Below are 18,665 nucleotides of genomic sequence, written 5' to 3' on the forward strand. Positions count from 1 at the left end.
GCTCAGCTGGAGAGTGACCCTCGGCGTGTGCTGGTTGCTTGGGCCAGTGCCATCGGATGCCAGGAAGACCAGGAGGGAGGTAGGGACTGCAGGTCTCTCAAAGCACACCTGGGCAGGAGGGCAAGAGAGACCCTGAGAATATGTATACAGGATACAGCCTTTCTGATCCCATATATGCAAGAGGGAAACAAAAAGGGAGCACAACGAGAGCAGGAGCAGAGTTATGGGGTCAGGGACCGCAAATGGGCAGGGCATGTCCCTTTCACTAGTCTCTTCCAGATGTACCACTCCTGCCTTGCCATAAATTTACGGCATCTGCACAGCTTCCATATTTGCTGCTCTTAAAATTGAGCAACACCTGACCTGGATAACCCCATTTTTTGCCCTCCCGTCACCAGGCTCTGACTCCCACTCCTCACAGTGCCGGCTGGACAAGTGAAGCACACAGAGAGCACCGCTATCAGCCCTGCCACCAAAATATTTCTATTTAAAACAAACAAACAAAAAAAACAAACACAAAAACTAGCCCCAGTACCCGGAGTGACTGCAAACCGTCCGTCAGCCAGCACGTAGAAAGATTTGTGGGAAGAAGCTTTGCCTGCTAGGAAAGCCGACAGCTCTCCACTTGTCTACAACCCCGAAGGCTACAAGGAGGCAGCTGAGAAACTCATGGCATCAGTCGCGGCAGGGCAGATGTTCTTTCAAAGTAAGGAGATAGAAATGTTTTTCTCCCGCACCCTGGTACCCCCCACCCAGTGCTGAGATGTGTTTTGACCAAGATCCACCCTACAGAGTGTTTTTGTTGAATGCTGGCATGAAGGGAGCCCAGAAATTCAAGGGGAAGGTGTATTTCAGAGGAGGACAAGTCCCAGCTGGTCGGGCACAGCCCAAGGAGCAGACTGCGGGAGCGGAGGGGACAACCACCTGACTCGCGATGGCAGCCCAAGCCTCGGGGTGGTTTGTGCCACATCAGGCATTGCTCACACACAGAAGGAGAAAACCTTGGGCTTCAGCCCAGGGCACCCACCTGGCAGGGAGGTTCTCGGCAAACACCCCAGAGCGAGTCCCCACCACTGCCTACACACGTCCTTGGCCAGGGCTTGCTCTCATGCAGGGCTGACCTGGCTGCAAGGAGTAAACCAGGAGGCTCAATCATTTTTATTTGCACATGCCCACTCTCTCCCTTGGTGAGAAAAGCAGAGGGAGAAAGGAAAAGAAGACAGATGAAGAAGACCCAGCAGTGCTCACAGCCTGCTCTGAGAAGCCCCCTAGGACAGAGCTGCAGCTGGGAAGCCCCATAGAGACGGCCAATTTTAACCCAGCCACCTCCTGCCCACCTCTCCAAGTGTGGTTCCTCAGGGGAAGAAAAATGGTTGGAAGAGTCAGGTGGGGCTTTCCCTAGACTACGCAGCTTAAGGTGGAGTGCTTAGTCTTTTCCTCCCTACAGGGCATCTACTTGGAGGTGAAGAACACCGGCCCCAACTTAGACCAACAGCCGTTGACTTTAACATACTAATTTTTTTTTTTGATACATATTACGTGCTTGTGTACCGCAGACTACCTTTTTAATTTTCCTCCCTCCCTCTCCTGCTTTCTGCTTAAATTTGCTGCACTTGACACATCCTAACTTGCTTAGAAACAACATTGATTTCTCTCCTCACGGGATGTGTTGGAAACTGAAAACAAAGTGTGGCTGAAGATCTCCAAATCTCCAACACAGGTGACGCAGGTGCAACAGCTTTAAAATGGGAGCCAGTGGCCACAAAACACACTCACACGTGGGTACACATGTGCATGAACAGCACTGTTCCTGCCCAGGCAGGCAGGCATGCTAGCGACTTGTCAACAAGAAGCTGTCTTTCCTAACCCAATATGTTACCAATCAGGCAAACTATTAAAAAAAGAAAAGAAAAAGAAAAGAAAAAAAAGAAAAAGGGCATATTTATTACTAGTCCATAAATAATTTTATGGGCGGAAAATAATAGCACTCCTAGAGAGAGCACGGAGAACCAGTAATGAAAGCCTTTAATATAAACATCCATAGAGGAAGAGAACTGACCACAAGCTCCAATAAAACTGGAACACACTTTAACCCCTGGGGAGAAGTGGAAAGCAAGCTTTCATCTAGGTAGGGCAGAGAGGGAGACTGCTGCTTTCTTGCTTGCAAAGGAGGAAAGGAGGCACATCTGTCACTGCCAGAGACTGAAACTGGAAAGTAGGTTGTGAACACACAGACAAGGAGGAAAAAAAAACAAAACAAAACCAAACCGTTAAAGGAAGTTCTTTGCAGAGAACCTTGGAGTCAATAGCCATGTTTATTGACTCGGGTCTAATGATTCACCAGTTGTCTGAGCATGTTGGGAAGAGGTCCTCTCTAGACAGCTTCAAGGAAAGCAGGGCAAGGCATCCCTCAAACTGCACACCAGAGCCCAAACTTTCCAGTAACACCAGGCAACAGCCACGAATCCTCTAAACTGTGGTCTGTGGTCAGAAGAAAAACACTATAAAAATAACACTGGCCTAACGCTCAGCTCTTCTCTCTCCTGCTGGGACAGAGAAGTTTTACCCTCCAGGTGCCTCCCTGGCTCTGTGGAGGCACCCCCTGAGTCCCCATTGTGCTCCAGAACCAGCATCTTGGGCACAGATGATGACTCCTTTGGTCTGGAGTCATCAGGGGGCAGGAGGACCTGCATGCCACAGCTAATTGCTGTGGGCTCAGGACCCCTTAGGATGGCAGAGTATATCCCACCTACCCTCTGCTGCTCTTCGCAGCCACAAGGAACAAGAGCAACTGGATCTTCAAACACAGCTTTTGTTCATCACCCTTTGCGGGTTTAATGGCAGAGCTTGACTATGAGGAATAGTCAGGAGCAAGTTGTTTCTCAGCCTCAACACATTTCTGTGGGCTTCTGGTTTCGGGCACAGCCCTTCTCTTGGCTATCTGCCCTAGGAAGGGTTTGCTCTTCACAGTAGGAACAGGGCAACTACATAACACCCAGCCACAGGCATTTGGGGTTTGTGAAAAGTTCAGTAAGATGCGAAGTCCTATGTGAGTGGTTTTTAAGACTTTTGTAGGACCTACAGGACAGAAGAGGATCAGTCTGTCACTGAAGCGCTGGAGCGAAGACAAGCAAATCCTTCTGTGCCCAACCACACATCCTCACTTACCTTGAGCCAAACTCCTGCACTGTCCAAGGGCACCCGCTCCTCATCATCTGGATCCTGAGCATTGGCTTGGCTGGGAATGCAGGGGAACCAAGCAACCAGGGAAAGATCCTTTGGCACTTCATGACGGTGGGATTTGCATGCCTGAAAGGAGGGATTTATTTGAAGCCAGAAAGAAGGAAAGTGAGAGAAAAACAACACCTATAAAACCTCAAGGAAGACCCAAACGTTGAGAAGGGTGCCAAGTTGGTACCTAACATGAAGACAATCAGGATGCGGGTTCCTAAGCAGGAGTGACATCTCACCACCCACACATGTGCACAGGAGGCCTTTGCCCTTTTGAGGTGATGTAAGTAGGCTATGTAAGCACCCAATGGTGTCTGTGGGGCTGAGTAAGAAATAATGAGCCAAGCTGTGAGATGGTAGGTAAGACCACAGCCTCCTGATTTTGGCTGTGCTGATGAGGCCTGAAGGTGTGATTCATGTGCCATTTGATGCCCCATGGTATCCCCCAGGCATTCCCTGCAGGCCTGGCAGACAAAGTCTAGGAGATCCGTGTGTCATTCTAGAGGAGCAGACACCTGAGTCTACTGCATCTCAGAATTTTACATTAGTTGAAGATGTCCCTGCTCACTCCAGGAGGGTTGAACTAGATAGCCTTTAAGGTCCCTTCCAACCCAATGCATTCTATGATTCTATGGTGTGGGAAAGTTAATCACGCTGTAGGTCAAGAAGATTGTTCCTTATACTAGGTTAATAGAAACATATATATAAAGGACTAAATGTGACCTCTCTGTATTTCTTGCCCTTCCTCAGCTTGCTGGGAGAGAACACACACACCACCCTCCCCAAGTTAACACTGATCAAGTAAAATCCCATCCTAGACCTCTAGATCCTGCTCCAAAGCCCATATTAAAGATGGGAACTCTCCCATCGATTTTTCCTTGGCTTCAGATCAAAGAGTTTGAGAGCAGCACAGATGCTGATGTATGCATGGTTTTATCCTTTCAGGCCCTGACCTTACAAAGTATTAGAGTTCCAGGATTTTTTCAAACCAACAGTGGGACTACTATCACGCTCAAAGTTGTGCATTTAGCTGTTGGGATGAAGGTGGTCACTGTTTAGCAAACTGCATAGTCAAGGGAGGTGCTCTCTGCCTTGATGAAACACTCCTCCATGCGTTTAGGGACCACTGAGAGAGGGGTGTGAGAAGCGCTCAGCTCTTCTACTGACTACATAGTAATCCATGAACACTTCCAGAGCTGCTCTAAAGATTTTGTTTTAGCCTCAGAACACTCTTGAGAAAGTCACTTCCCCAGATTTACAGCATGGGCTCTGCTAGAAAAGTTGGGGGTTTTTTTTGGGCCATGCCTTCACTCACCTTCATAATAGGCTTTCCAGTGACCAAGGAAGCAGGGCAAGACTTTGCATCCTGGTGGGAGGCGTAGGCTTTTGCTGCCCACAGATCCACATATCCATCAGGTGTGTAGGGACCACAGTCCAGGACACTGCTTGTCTTCTCGAAGGGCTCGCACACCCCATCCCCATCATGCACATAGCACAGGCTTGGTTCCCCTGCAAGGAAACCAGGGATGACCTGTCTACACACCAGGCTCCAGGCACATAGCGTCTCCGCCTGTCCCAGGAGGCATGCTGACTCTTTAGCCCTGGAATTTCCCACCACAAGGGTCTGACAAGCTCTGCGGATCACTCTGTCTTCAGATCCACGTTATGTTGCAATGAGGTGCCCTGGGAACCAGCATGAATAACATACAGTTCGGACTCCGGCCTCAAAAGGATGTCTCACCCCGTTTGGACTCACCAACACAGTTGAAGCCTTCTTCCTTTTTACACTTCCTGGAGCAGCCATCTCCATCCAGCAAGTCCCCATCATCGCATTCCTCCTCCAGGCTCCTAAGAGGACAACAGCCAGAAATGTTAACACCACCCTTGACTCAACACTTCTGCCCAGTCACAAGCAAGGACCCTGTATCTTGGTTCCATTTCCAGAGGAGCAGGGAGAAGAGAAAGAACCACATGGAGAGGAAGGTAAAGGAGAGAAAACACCATATCTTGCCACGAGATAAAAAGAAGTTGAAAACACAACATATGGGAGAAAGCATGACTGTTTTCTTGGGAAAACTTGAGGAAAGAACTAAGGGACAAAATGGAGCTATATACAACAGAGGAAGCAGGGAATCAAGCATCAGGAAACCTTGCTGTTGGAGGAAGCAAGTGTTTGGGAGGGCAGAAGGTTGTGAGATGGGTCTGCATGTTTCAGTGGGAGCTGGAGGAGGGGAGGCAGAGGAAAGAAGAGAATAGGATAACCCATCTTGTGATGTCCACCCACCTCCACTCTCATCTAACTTGAAAGATCCAATCTTCCCACCTTTGGCTCACTGTTTCACACACAGTACAAAGTTTAAAGAAAAAAAATATCTGTCACAGACATTTTCCTGCACAGCCCTTGCCCACAACAGCCCAGGAAGAGGAACGTCTAGCAGAAATTTCAGCTGCTATCTGCCCATTTCTGCTCCTCTCACTTTTCTATTGACTTTGACAACAGAGTCTAATGTGGTCATTTACTCTTTCTGGACCAAGTCTTGTATGAATTCATGCTAAAATCACATCAGATTACACAGCTTTAGCAGCTGGCCCTGCCCTAAGCCTTTCTGCCTTGCTGGGTTCTTGTACAATACCACAACCCCTCCTACACTTGCTTCAGCTGTCCACTTTCCTCCAACTGGTAAGAAAGTTGTTTTTAAAGGAAAGTATTTTCAAGTAACCTAGAAGTCCAAAAAAGCTAAAATATGCAAATTTAGCATAATTACACCCAGGCAGAACAAACGAACCTTTGGAGCGTCTCAGTGTAGAGGTGGCACAACCCACATCATGTGGGGTCTATAAACAGAGACTAGACAGCTCTCTAAAGACATCATACTTTGTGGGACTGTGCCTGCTGCAGAACCTACTGCTACAGGGCCACCACCGTGTGCACTGTGCAAAAGGTTATACTGGCCAGTCCCAAAGGTGGATCCCTTTGCTGAGATGGGCCAGAATCCAAGCACTTCAGTCAAACACAGAGAGTGTCTGGGCTGGACCCCACATCCACACCCTGCGTCTCAGAAAGACTGTCTCCATATCCTACGCACACTGCATTTCACAAACACAAGCTCTATAGTCCAGTCTGTTCTGGTGATTCAGTGCATCATCTTCAGTCCAGTACTCAGGGGTGGAGGACCGATCCACTGCTTCCCTTTGGGGTAGGGTGACCTGACAGCTTAGAGAACCTCAGCTGAGAGCTTGAGTTTCTTGACTTACATGGTCACCTGCCCATCCCCACAGTAGGGTGCTCCGTGGACATGGATGAGTGGTGGGGAGGCTTCTCCTGAGGTTGTCCCAGAGACTGCCTGCACCTGGTAGTGGTACACCTGCCCAGGTGTGACTTCCCTGCAGGAACAGAGAGGACTTGAAGAAAGAGCAGGAAGGAACAGCCTGTAAATCTGCAACAGGTTTGCTCACCACAGCTATAGAAATCCCATGTGCATGCCCATGCAGTATCACATATGTCAACATGTCTTCATACTCTGAACTGCCAGAAGAAAAGACTGTTGGGAGATGGTCTCTGCCAGGTCATGCAGGGAGCCCTGCTGCTTATTTCCCCCGGGTCTGAGCTGGGGAGAAGTGACAATAACTCAAAAGTCATTTTACTGGTGGAGAAAACGTCGCCAGGTTTAATAAGCTCCTTACAGGTAGTCTGGGCTTGTGGGGAAGGGTTGTGCTAGCATGGTGGGTCTGCAACAAGCTTCCTCAGCATTGAACAGGGAAGCCACTCATGGCATTGAACGTGGCAAGTCCTAGCAGGGGGAAGGAAAAACCCAAAACACAAGTAAAATTATTCAGGGATTCAAAGGCAGGACGTGAGAAGGTCATCCAAAACCAACCACTTAAGCCTGTGATGGAGCAGCCTCATCACTCACGTGTCAAGGAACTGGCGGTGTGCCTGGGCTGGGGCGGCGGGGGATCCATTTGCAAATGGGGGGTCCCGGAGGACTCGGTACTGGATCAGCTTGCAGGTAGAGCAGAGAGAGCTGTGGGGCATGGAGGTCAGCAGGGCTGTGTCTATCTCCATCCTCTCGTCAAAGGTGTAGATTTTGACTCCGGATACCTTTTTTGGGATGTTGAGCTTCACGGTAAAAGGGACATCACAGAAGGTGTCCAGAGGTCCCAGATGGATGGACTCCCCTTGTTCTGTCAGGACTTCAATGTCAGACAGCGCCTTGGGAGAGCCCACAGAGAGGTATGTGGTCCAGAGCGTGAGGGAATCGGGGTAGACAGGGTGCAAGAAGCGCAGCTCCAGGATGCAGCCGTCTGGCTGTGGGCATGGCACTGTCATGTTCATGTGGTACAGGTGGAGCTCTGGACTCCAGGCCTGCAGGCTGGGCTCGCAGGGCTGATCCACATCTGGGGGTCCTGGCCAGGAGGGATGAAGAGAAGGAAGCTGATGAGGGGACAGCTGACCTCACAGGGGACCCAGAGGGGCAATCCTCCCTGCAGTACCCCATAGGTGCTTACCCATCTCTGCTAGAGCTGCACACCCACGGGGTTTTGCACCCACTACAGGCACATGCCAGAGCTGGTGGCATCTACTCTAACATCCTAGAAAGACATAAGCACCACTAGTATTCCAGCTCCTGGTTGTGCATACAAGCACAAGGCTTGGCAGATCTGATGTCTCACAGCCCTCTAAAACAAGGACAGTGGCACCCACGATGGAGCTGGTCACAGTGCCAAGCTTTAGAGACAGCCTGGACACAGCCAGGGGACATGAAGCTTGCTCTGTAGTCTCATGGACACAGAAAGCTTGCCAAGGGCATCTGAATGCCAAGTTCCTGTGGCTCCATGGGTTTAGACACAGACTAAGCAGAGCAGGGACCAAAGCTTTGCACAGACACATGCTGGAACATGTCACAGGCAGGGAGGGACCAGGTCCAAAGCAAGTCAAGGAAGCAATTTGGGAAGGCTGTTCTTCAGCCAGGACTTCCAGGATGGTCCTCAGGCTGATCTCAGACCCCCAGTCTGCCTGCCCTGGTGATGGATTAGCACTTAGCAAGAGAAATGTAGTGTTGGGCTTTCTGTCTCAGAAAGCATCACTGAAATTCATCATCCTGTGGTAGAAATGCTGTTGTCTTCATCAACCATTGCATGCATTTCTTAAGGTCCAGCACCTATTCAAAGCCTGCATCTATTTTGTCTTCTAAAAACCATAAAAATCTATCTTTCACCAGAGAAAACATACACTTGTCATAACTGCAGGTAACACATGGGAGAAAATATCGAATAATTCCAGAACTGCCAATGAGTCAGACAGATGGGGGAGACAGGAACCACTGGCTGTAAATGAGACAAGTTTTGATTTTTTTGGTATCACTGAATAAGCACAAATTTGATTATTTCTTTGATTTCCACCCCCTCCTTGCAATATTAGCAAGCGACGCTTTTCAGACACAGAATCGCAGCTACAACCTGACACCCCTGTTCTCAAAGCAGGGACTGCATCCCAAAGCTGCAACAACGTCCCAGCCACACTTTCTCTGCAGCCACCTTGGCACATTTTCAGTTGACCTCAGTGGCTCAGACGTGGAGATGCACAGAACTAACAGATCCTCCATCTCCATGTAGTTGAGCAGCAGTGTGTGCACTACCTACAGCTCATGAGATCATTTCACTCTGTCTCCTGCCTCCTCTGCTTTGCAGGGGCTGAGGCAGTATGGAAAGCCCAACAGTTCCTATGGCAGTTGCAGGACCCTGAAAGCCACCACCATACCCACGAGGTGGGTCCCTAAACCAACATTTGGGTCTCAGCACTTGAAAAGTTGTGAAACCCTGCTGCTCACCTTGTCAGCGAGGAATTGCATCCAACCTAGATTGCCTGGGACTTGGTACAGGCTCAGCAGGATTGAGCAACGAGTCCCTCAAAGCTCCCTATGAACAAGGTTGCATCAAAGCCTGTGAAATCCCTGAGGTTTTGAATGAGGTCCCAAGATTTATGTTTTAAGACTTTTTTTTCAATGAAATGCCGCTCCCTTTTGACCACTATCTCTCATTAACACCTTCCTGGGCAATGATTGGGGTTAATATCAGGGTGTCAGTTTGTTTGTCCAAAGCCAGCTGGCAGTTATGTGGGACCTCCTGGGGAACTAGAATTCCTTTCTGCACTAAAAACCCTCCGCAAAGAGGAGACATCTCACTCTCTCTGAAAAAAAACCAAAACAAAACATCAAACCCAAACAAAAAAAAACAACCCCAAAAAACCCCAGACAAAACAAAATCCACAAAAAATTTTTTTCTTTTCCCAGCAAGATCTCATCTCTGTCCAGGAGATTCACAGGTGAAGAGAGAAGACACTTACCTTCTGCTTCTTCTGGGGTCCAGTAGCCAGAGGAATCGCAGACCCGAGGGGAAGAAGCCTCATGCACGTACTGATTAAAGGTGCCATCCTCTGCACAGTTGTCACAGATTGTGTCCTGCTCCCTGCATACAAAAGATAAAGGCGTTGTCACATCTAATCACGACCAGTTAATTTTCCATCCACATTTGTCCAGGCAGGATCAGATAAGAAGCTGGAAACGCTTTTAAAAATCTTTACAGTTTTGTTTTCCCTGGGTGAAAAACCCATGGTAGAGAGCTTTACAAAGGCAGCAAACATTGACCTAGGAGAGTCCCCACTGCCCTCAGGCAGCATTTTTTGTTTAATTGCAAGAGACCTCTTTGCAAAGCAGCTTTAAAACAAGTTCATGAGCTCTTTAACATGTGCTTATGGTCTCATAATAAAAGCATAGACCTAAAACCTGGCAGAAACCAAAATGTTTTAGTAAGAGAGACTGCTGATTAGAGGGATTGGTGGTGGATCCAGGTCCTGGTGACTCCTTGGTGACTTGGGGAGAAGGAAGACAGCCACCCGGTGCTCAGGACCACGCGCTGCTCACCAGCCAAAACAACTTTGGTTCCTCGGCATCTTGTTACTGGCTTGAAAAGTTTCCCAGCTTACCCCCAAGTTAGTTACACTGTGAGTCCGTGACAGCGCTGGGAATGAAACCCAGCTCCTGTGGTTCAAGCTCCCTGCCTTAACCACAAGGCTGCATTTCCTCCTGGTAAATAGCTGTTTTATACAATAAGTGCTAAATGAAGCTCATTTTTCATTCCATGATTGCACTCTGGGGTTTAAAGGACTGGCACTGCCTCCCAATGCTCTTTGGCTTTCCTTCCCGGCACCCTGACAGCAGAAAGCTTGTGGGAGAGCCTGTGTGCCAGCAGGACCATCACAGCAGCCTGGCTTTGGTATCTGAGGACTCTGCTGGAGACGACCAAAGGAGGAAAGGGGATGGTATGGGGGAGAAACTCTGCCTAGAAGACTGCTGCGCAAGTCCACGACCACAGCACAGCAGATCGCTCACCTCTCATGGATGACACCACTGATGGGAGGCAGCCAGTAGATGCTGAGAGAGTCTTGTGTCTGCCCCGTCACCATGGGAGGGATTGGGATGGGCGCGGGCTTCTTGCTCAGGCCCCACCGCTGGTACACCAGGTCCAGGTAGCAATGCATTCGGGCCACTTGGTTGGGGGTGAAGGTGTTGGTGCAGTCGTCATCTGGGGGAAAGAAAGGTCGCACGGATCAGCCGGGTGGGACATGAAAACATGCACCCTTCCTGATCTCCAAACCCTGTTTTGGGCACCTCGGGGAAGACCTGGGAGACACCGGCACGTGGTGGCTGAACGCCCCGGACTCTGTGGTGTCATTTGTCCCCAAAGCCACAAGATGGCACTGCCTCAGCAGCTCCAGGTTGTCCCGGCACTTGCTCCAGCCAGCTCCAAGGCCGAGCAGTGCCGCCATCCCCACGGGACGCGCAGCGGGCGGCAGAATTGCTCCCCGGGCTTTGGTCGTCCTGGGCTGCCAGGAGGCACATCAGCCCTCTGCAGCATGTCTTGGAGGCAGCAGGGCTCAAAGGTTCAAAAACCAGATGAGTAGCAGTAATAATAATAAGTAACGGTATTAAAGAACTTTCCTCGGGGCTGGAGAAAAAGGCAGACAAGAACAGCCTCGATGCATGGGAGGGAAACAGCTTGCAGCAAGAAAGGGGCTAAGAAGCTACTGCTTGTAGCCTGCCACATCCCAAATGCAGCAGGAGGGACCACGTCGGTTAGGGAACGAGGGAAGGGACTATTGATGGAGGTAGAAGGAAGAGAACCCCAATTTTCCAGGGAAGGTGACCCCTTACAGTTTTCAGTGATGATTTCCTGTTACCTGTGTAACTCATGTAGTTGTTGAAGGGCGTTCCCATGAAGTGTGTCTGGCCGCAGGTGTCATTGGTAGGGTCTGGATCCCGACAGAGTTTACTCTTTGGTGTGGGGGCAGTGTCAGCACAGAGGTCTCCCGTCTCCATAGATGGAGCTGTCTCCCGGCAGGGATCATCACAAGATTCCCGCTCGCTCACTCCCTTGAAGACATGGTACAGCCCCAGGACATGTCCCACTTCATGAATCATGGTGTTCGTGTGGCCAGGCATACCATAATAAGCAGGGTTGAGGACAACTCCACCTAGAATTGCAAGTAGACAACGTCATCCAGAGAAAGAGAAAATGGGCAAGCCACCATTACTTATCTGTGCAAGGTAAAACTCCTCTCATTGTGCTTACAAGTCCCAAATGAGGTGCCAGATGGAGACATGAAGATGGACATATCCACCTACTTGCGGGATGGCAGAGGCTGGCTTCAGGCAATACCTGCATAGCATGGGAGGCTGTTTTTACCCAACCACTTTTAACCCAGACAGCTTGGAGGGCAAGGTGGTGAGTAGTTGCCTCCCTCACAGCTTGCTCCTTTCTCTGCGGGTCTCTGGAGGGTTTACTGAGCCAGCTACCTCACAGGAAAGCCTCTGCTGCTTCATCTCTGCTGCTAATCGTTGCTCCTGCCAGCAAAGTTAAAATTGGCAGAGGGCCGCCGTGTGATCCTGTCTCCAGCCACACCATAGACTGCTTGAAATCTGCTCCTGAATCAGCTCCGTGCGCTACTGAGCTAACCTCATGTCCTTGAGTGCAGGGCATTCCTTCTAAGAGAGGGCTTTCTTCAGTTTACTGTGTCCTTGGCAGGACACCAGCAGGCCTGTGACTATTCTGGCCGAGCCACACTGGGTGAACACTGGGTTGGGGCTGGAAAGAGGCCTTCAGAGATGCCCTGAGCAATTATCTCAAGACCAACAGGGTTGCAAGAGGGTGAAGAAATATGGGTGGCATCTTCTGTGGAGCATCCTCTGTGTGTGGCTCATGGAAGGGCCGAGGGACACCACCGACCTGTCAAGTGGTATCATTTCTTAGCTGAAAATTCGTGTTTGTTGTTCTTTCTCCCCACAGTGTGGATCTTATTCCCAGGGCAGCTACGCTTGAGGCAAAGGATGGGTCACAAAGTAGCTGCATTCCCTTTCTCTCCAGCTGTAAAACACCAGAGCAGAGGACCTTGCATCACGTCAATCAGCTCTTGACCCTTTAGTTGACTGGAGATGAGCCACAAGAAGGTACAGAGGTTGAAAAATTCTTTTGGGACCTTCATGTTGTGTCCTGTCAATCACTAGGTTTTTGCAAGCCCTCTCAATTCCCAGGCTGGTAAATGCTACAGATAGAAAAGGGCATCCCATTGATGGAGAACTCAGTGGGCACATTAAAAAAAAAAACAACAACAGAAACCCCCCCCAAAAACCCTGCTTCTCATTTTAATCAAAACAGGGCATTAGGGAAGTGAGAACAGAAAGAAAAGGCATCTCTGCAGCCAAACCCCAGCCTGAACGAGGCAGGGGGCTGCCTGTCCGAAGGTCTGAAAGGAAGAATGTGCCTGCAGAAAGAAAATAGCCTTCACAAACAAACGAACGGGATGCGAGAGCCCTGTGTGCATCCTGCAGCATGAACCACAGGGAAGGGGGCTGAGCCCCACAGGCATGGGAGGCCCTGAGACCGAATGACCCTCCTTCCAGCAGAAACCCCATGCTCTTCTCTTGCGGGGGAATGAGTGGGATTCCAGCATGGGGAGGGAAAAAACTGTCACAGGGGAGCGATGCCAAGGCTGGGATACCCTGTCCCTCCCCCTTCTCTCTGCTGGCTTTCCCTAACCCATTCCTCCCCCACACTCCACAAAGACAATCATATTTTTAGTACTTTTCTTTTTTTTTTAACAGCTAATTAGATGGCAGGATTAGAAACAGCATGAGAAACTCTGTCTTCCTTCCAGAACATCCTTGTTGCTCCATTCCATGTCCCCACAGCTACTTGATGAGCTGGGAGAGCTCCCGGCTTTGGACCAGGAATTTGTATTTCCCCTCTGCAGGCTTCTGGCTGTGAAGGCAAGATGTGGAAGTGTTTATAACACCCTAATGAGACCAATCTTCCCTCTCCCTTCTCTGCACATCAGGCCTTCTGCCTCACCTCTACCTCCTCCTACCCTAGGAAATGGGCTAAACTGGGCTTTAAGTGGACTCTCCCTCTCTTGCTTAGAACCAGTCTCCAAGGAGGTCCCAAAGAACAGCATTTATATAACTTCAATGTCATGTCCCTGCGACATCAAGGGGATGCAGCACTCCAAGACAGGTGAAACAGACCCTTCATTGGACTTGCTCATCAAACCAAGACCAGGCAACTGGAAAGCTTCAGGCCTGGCCTCACAACATTCTCTCCCTCCAAACCAGACCTACCAGCTACAGCTGCAGAGCTTGTCATGTTCCTAAGGTCAAGCCTCAACTCTGCTCAGGCAACAAGAGATGCCCAGCCTGCCAGTACAGTGGATGATCAGCACTGGTGGGGACCCCACTTCATATTCACTTACGTGTCTGTTCAGAAGTTCCCAGTCCCAAGAGCTTCTAGCCATGATCAACAGCAATGTCAAAGGACTCTGGGTCAACCCAGCCCCCAAGAAGCCACCCTATTCCCGAGTTGGGGCTGTCACAGAGAACTCATGCTCAAGCAAGCATGGGATCTTTAAACAGCAAACCACAGAGCTGAACCTGTATCACAGGGCCAGTCTTCTCCAAACACTGAGTCACAGCAATTAATGGAACAAACGCATGACGGTTAGTCAGACAGGAAGATGGCCGTTGCTTAAGGTACCTTTGATGGAACGGCTGGCCCTCCTTCAGGATCCACTGACCTCAGCCAGATATATGAGCTAGTCTCAGCTTATATAACTCCAGAAAGTATTTATAACATCAAATGTTCACAATTCCCTTGCCTTTCTACCATGTTTACGCAAATACAGTTTCACATGTAGCTACACATGAAATTTAAGGCGTGTGCGTTACTACATTGCTAGGGCTTTTGAGGCAAGGCTTTCCACTGTGGAAAGCTACGGGTTTTTTTTACAGTGCAGGAGTACTTCAACTCCTTGTGTCTTGTAGTTAGAAAGATTTACTTCTAAGTTCTCAGAAGATTCAGTCTAGTCTTGAACACCAAATTCGAGAGGAACTCACTGCGATTATGGTGGAAATACCGGAACAGATAGTACGGTTAGAAGGAGTGGTGCAAAAAAAAGACATGAGATCTACCTCTGCTGCTATCTGGCTGCAAGTTGTCCCTGCCTAGCAGCTCCATAGCAGCTGAAATACTGGCTATAAAAGCATCATAGACCAGTTCACCCTCTCCAAGTCAGCAATTGTCTCTTACGCTTCAACAAATGTAGTTGCTGTTTGTTGGCATTATGACTGGTCTAGATTGGTTTAAATCATCCCTAAACCTTCAGGAAAGCTGCCTGAAATTAAAATTTACTCAGGAAAATAATCTTGAGAACAGCAACAGGTCTGTAAGTCATCAGAATGGGAATAGTCTCTTATGTTCAAGCATAGGTGGAGAGAAGGGGATGAAGAACAAAGTTCACTGAAGACTTCCAGGAGGTGAATATGCCAACAGGAAGGTGAGGACCACCTTCTTGAAAGACACACTCAAAGACTGTGAAGAGAGTGGTTTCTAAGGACTTCAAGTCCAGATGGCAAATTAACAAACATCTAGAGAATAACCTACAGAGAACAGTTTGAAAATAGTATGTTTAATGAATTTTAGGATGAGAAGTAACATTAAAATAGAAGGTAAAGGCAGATGGAGAGAAAAAAGTTTCATGGTTGTCCTCTTGAAAGCATCTAATAAAGTACAGTTCAGAGACAAACAGCAAACTCTGGCCAAGAGCCACATTAGCTTGTTGGAGAAATCAAGGCAAACTCAAGGAACCAATACAATTCAGGAGAATCAAAGCATGAGAGGGTCTGTAAGTGTGCAGGAAAAAAAAAAGGCAGTGTGGCATTTCTGCTCCACAGGAGAAGACAGTGACATGCGGGGAGCAAGGTCTGTGTTCCAACCTTTATATTTTAAGGTCAAGATAGACAGGAGATTAGCAACTTTCAGTGCAAAGCAAGGAGTCAGTCTTCTTGGAGACAGACTTCTCTCTTGTATAAAGACCTGTCTCCAGCCCAGATCCCCATAAGGTCCTTAGAAGCTCAGGAATTTTTCTCAGACTACTAGGTTCATTCCTCCCAAGGTTTTCCCTGTTCTTTTCCTCACTGCTTTACCCTCACATCTACTCAGATTCTCCAGCTCTGTCTTGCAAGAGGTTTTGTCAAAAGCCCTATATTCATGTTCAGTACTAAGTTTCTTCTGTGCTGGATATTGTGAGTGGTAAAAAACACTTGATGATGTAGTGGAGCCTCCTGTTTCCAGAGCACAGAGTCTGCCACTCGCCTTCCCGAGCTCGTTAAATAAAAGTCCAAGGACAGCCTTGAACCAAAGTCTTCAGTCTGTGCCAGAGCCTCAAAGAAGCTCAGATTCAGCTTCATACTTCACAGCTCTGGCACTAGGGCCAAGACAACACTCCTTTTCCCCTGAACCTCCGTGGTAAAACCCAGATCCAACATTTCCAGATGGTGCCACCTCTTGTGTCTCTGGCTGGACACAAACCCTGAGACTGGAGCAAGCTTTGGGTGAAACCAGTCACCCCAATTACCCCCTCGTAAAAGTCCCTGACAGGCCATTGGGAGGGGTATGAAGAGAACGCGGGTGGCTGAAGCACTTGCTGTAGTAAGATGATTGTCAGGCTGAGCCTTGGAAGTGATTTCTGGAAGCTGAAGGAATAAAATTTCATGGAGATTTGCCTTCCTCAACAAGAAACCGTAGCAATATGCTATTGAAAAAACAGCCCCAAAACTCATTGAGGGAGGGAAACTGGCAAAAAAGAACTTTAAAACAGGTCTTTAACAGCAGTGTAAAAACTTCTATGGCTTGAACATCACGCACTTGTAAAAGCAGAAGTTCTAGGTCTGCTGTGCAGGTGTCAGGAGTAATTATTTCCAGTTACTTACTGAGAAACGCTTTAGATGTTTTGACTGCAAAGTGTAAAGGGCTTTGCCAGAAAAACTCCGACACTGAAAAGGTGGAGGGAGCGGCAGGAAAAAGAGAGACAGCAGAAATGGGAGAAAACACACAACACATTCACATTCTAGTGAAGCAGTTGTCATTCTGACTGTTTAGTAGCCTGCCAGGGCTGATGACCTTAAGGGTCTGCCTGAAATTCACTGAAGCCAAGGAGAACCTTGCCTCTGGCAGGTAAGTAAGCCAAGTTATAAAAACACGGTTTAATTTGATAGCCATCCTCACATTTGCAGCTGGATTTGGAAGCAGCCAGTGCTTGCTGCCTGGTCGGCTCTGGAATGGCTCAAATCTGAAGCCTTGGCTCTGAAATCACTGCTGAGTTATCTGTTCATCATTGCATGCTAAAAAGTGAAATTCACCATTCCCAGAATCCTGGAAGGCAGACCTAGAAGGTCACAGAGAAGCCAAATGTGAGTCTAAACTTCTCTCCAGAGTCTGACGGTCAACCTGGAGCTCTCCTCAAGCTCTCTTTCCTACTGCCTTCACCATAAAAAACTTCCTAGAAGTCCTTTGTCAGGGTGAAACCCCACCATCTTATCACCATGGACATGGGGAACACGCAGCTCCTTTCAGCAGCTGTTATTGGTATACTCAAAGCCCATTATTATGACCTACTTACTAAGCATCCTCAATGTTGAGCCAAACCATGGCTTCTCTTCTTGCCAAGTCAACCAAGACAGGAAAACCGACAACCCTGAGACTCCGTGAGTGTGGTAGTTTACTTACCCAGATGACTAAGGGCCTCTTTATCCCATGGCCAAGTGGCAGCACCAGCCAACTCTTCCCTCACCGAACTGGCAAAGTAAACATTGAGGAAGTGGGTGCTGTTCAGGTGCAGTGCCTCCTTCAGCTCCTTCACACTCATGTACGCCCTGCGAGAACAAGGGAGAGGAGATAGTCAGCATAGATTTCAATGAAACAAAGAGGAAAAACAGGAGCCAACCATAGATATCCCGGAAAGGGTGCAGCCGACCTGGAGAACCCATCCTCAACTCTCTGAAGCCAACAATGTTGGGTAAAGCATGGCAAAATTCAAATGACACTACTAATTGTGCTTTCTCAGGTGCAAGTTCTGCTAGTGAAGGGTTTGGGTGGGAGGCAGTTATGCAGATCTGAAGGAGTTTCGCTGATTACATACCTTTGTTCATGAGTCCTACACCTAGAGGAGGTTTTTCAACAATGAGGACAGGAGAGGTGCCAAAGAAGAAAAAACGATACAAAATGGGAGGAGAAACAATGAGAGAGGAAAGGAAATGCAGAAGTTAGTCTTGCTAGGGAAAAGGGCTTTGGCATCAGAAAAGTGGAACTGGGGGTAAGACAGAGTTGGGGGAACTGAGTTTTCCTCATGTTGTGAGGAGAGAGAAAGAAATGCAGAACTTCAGCTGGTTCTAACAACAGGGTTTAGGGGTCATCCCTGACGCAGTTCAAGGCAAGAATGGATGTCATACCTTATCTTGGGAGCAGGGAGGTTTTAACCAGCTAGCACCGAGAAGTCTTTTCTCCAGCTTCTCGAGTCTCTCTGGAGAAGCTCACAGCCATGGCTCTCCACTCTATCTTTTTCCCATCAACCAGTATGCCAGAGGTGGCATTGCATGGTAAGAACAAGGGGTCCCTGCAGGACACAGGCCCACAACACATCAAGAAACATGCTACCTCACCCCCATCCCTGTGTGCTATGTAAGGAAGAGCATGAGCAAAAGGTATCTCATAACCTGCTCCAAGAAATCTCCCTTCCAGCTCTCCTCAAAATAGACTTTGGAGAAGAGTGCTGCCTAGGTTCTCCCAGCACTGAACCAACACCAGGGTCCTCTTCTCATGAATATGACTCTCCGCATGGGATCTGAAACCTTTCTGAGAGGAAATCTGGGATGTCTGCTGGAGCTAGGACAGGGAAGCAGAGGAGTTCCCAAAGTAAGCCTAACAGGGAGAGAGGGACATTTCTGGAGACAGGGACATGTCAGAGTATGTTTAATGGGGAAAGCCTCCTGACAACACTGCTGGCCATCTCTTTTACCATATCTCCATACCTGAGAATAAAGAGTTGC

The 18,665-nt window shown here is 48.7% G+C and overlaps 1 protein-coding gene across 1 annotated transcript in view; it reads right to left on the bottom strand.

Annotated features, from left to right (window-relative positions):
- Window positions 1–17,492, bottom strand: part of PAPPA2 (pappalysin 2) — a gene marked incomplete at both ends in the record, with an annotated part of 57,558 nt that extends 40,066 nt beyond the window's left edge. The window contains 10 exons of the mRNA XM_009868388.1: window positions 2,567–2,687; window positions 3,169–3,309; window positions 4,547–4,740; window positions 4,988–5,079; window positions 6,487–6,615; window positions 7,146–7,638; window positions 9,578–9,699; window positions 10,623–10,815; window positions 11,471–11,764; window positions 17,347–17,492. Coding sequence (XP_009866690.1) covers window positions 2,567–2,687; window positions 3,169–3,309; window positions 4,547–4,740; window positions 4,988–5,079; window positions 6,487–6,615; window positions 7,146–7,638; window positions 9,578–9,699; window positions 10,623–10,815; window positions 11,471–11,764; window positions 17,347–17,492 — 1,925 coding nt within the window. The remainder of the gene's footprint in view (window positions 1–2,566; window positions 2,688–3,168; window positions 3,310–4,546; window positions 4,741–4,987; window positions 5,080–6,486; window positions 6,616–7,145; window positions 7,639–9,577; window positions 9,700–10,622; window positions 10,816–11,470; window positions 11,765–17,346) is intronic.
- Window positions 17,493–18,665: the final 1,173 nt, after the last annotated feature.

Source organism: Apaloderma vittatum, unplaced genomic scaffold (genome assembly GCF_000703405.1).
Source record: "Apaloderma vittatum isolate BGI_N311 unplaced genomic scaffold, ASM70340v1 scaffold17844, whole genome shotgun sequence".
Lineage (NCBI taxonomy): Eukaryota > Metazoa > Chordata > Aves > Trogoniformes > Trogonidae > Apaloderma > Apaloderma vittatum.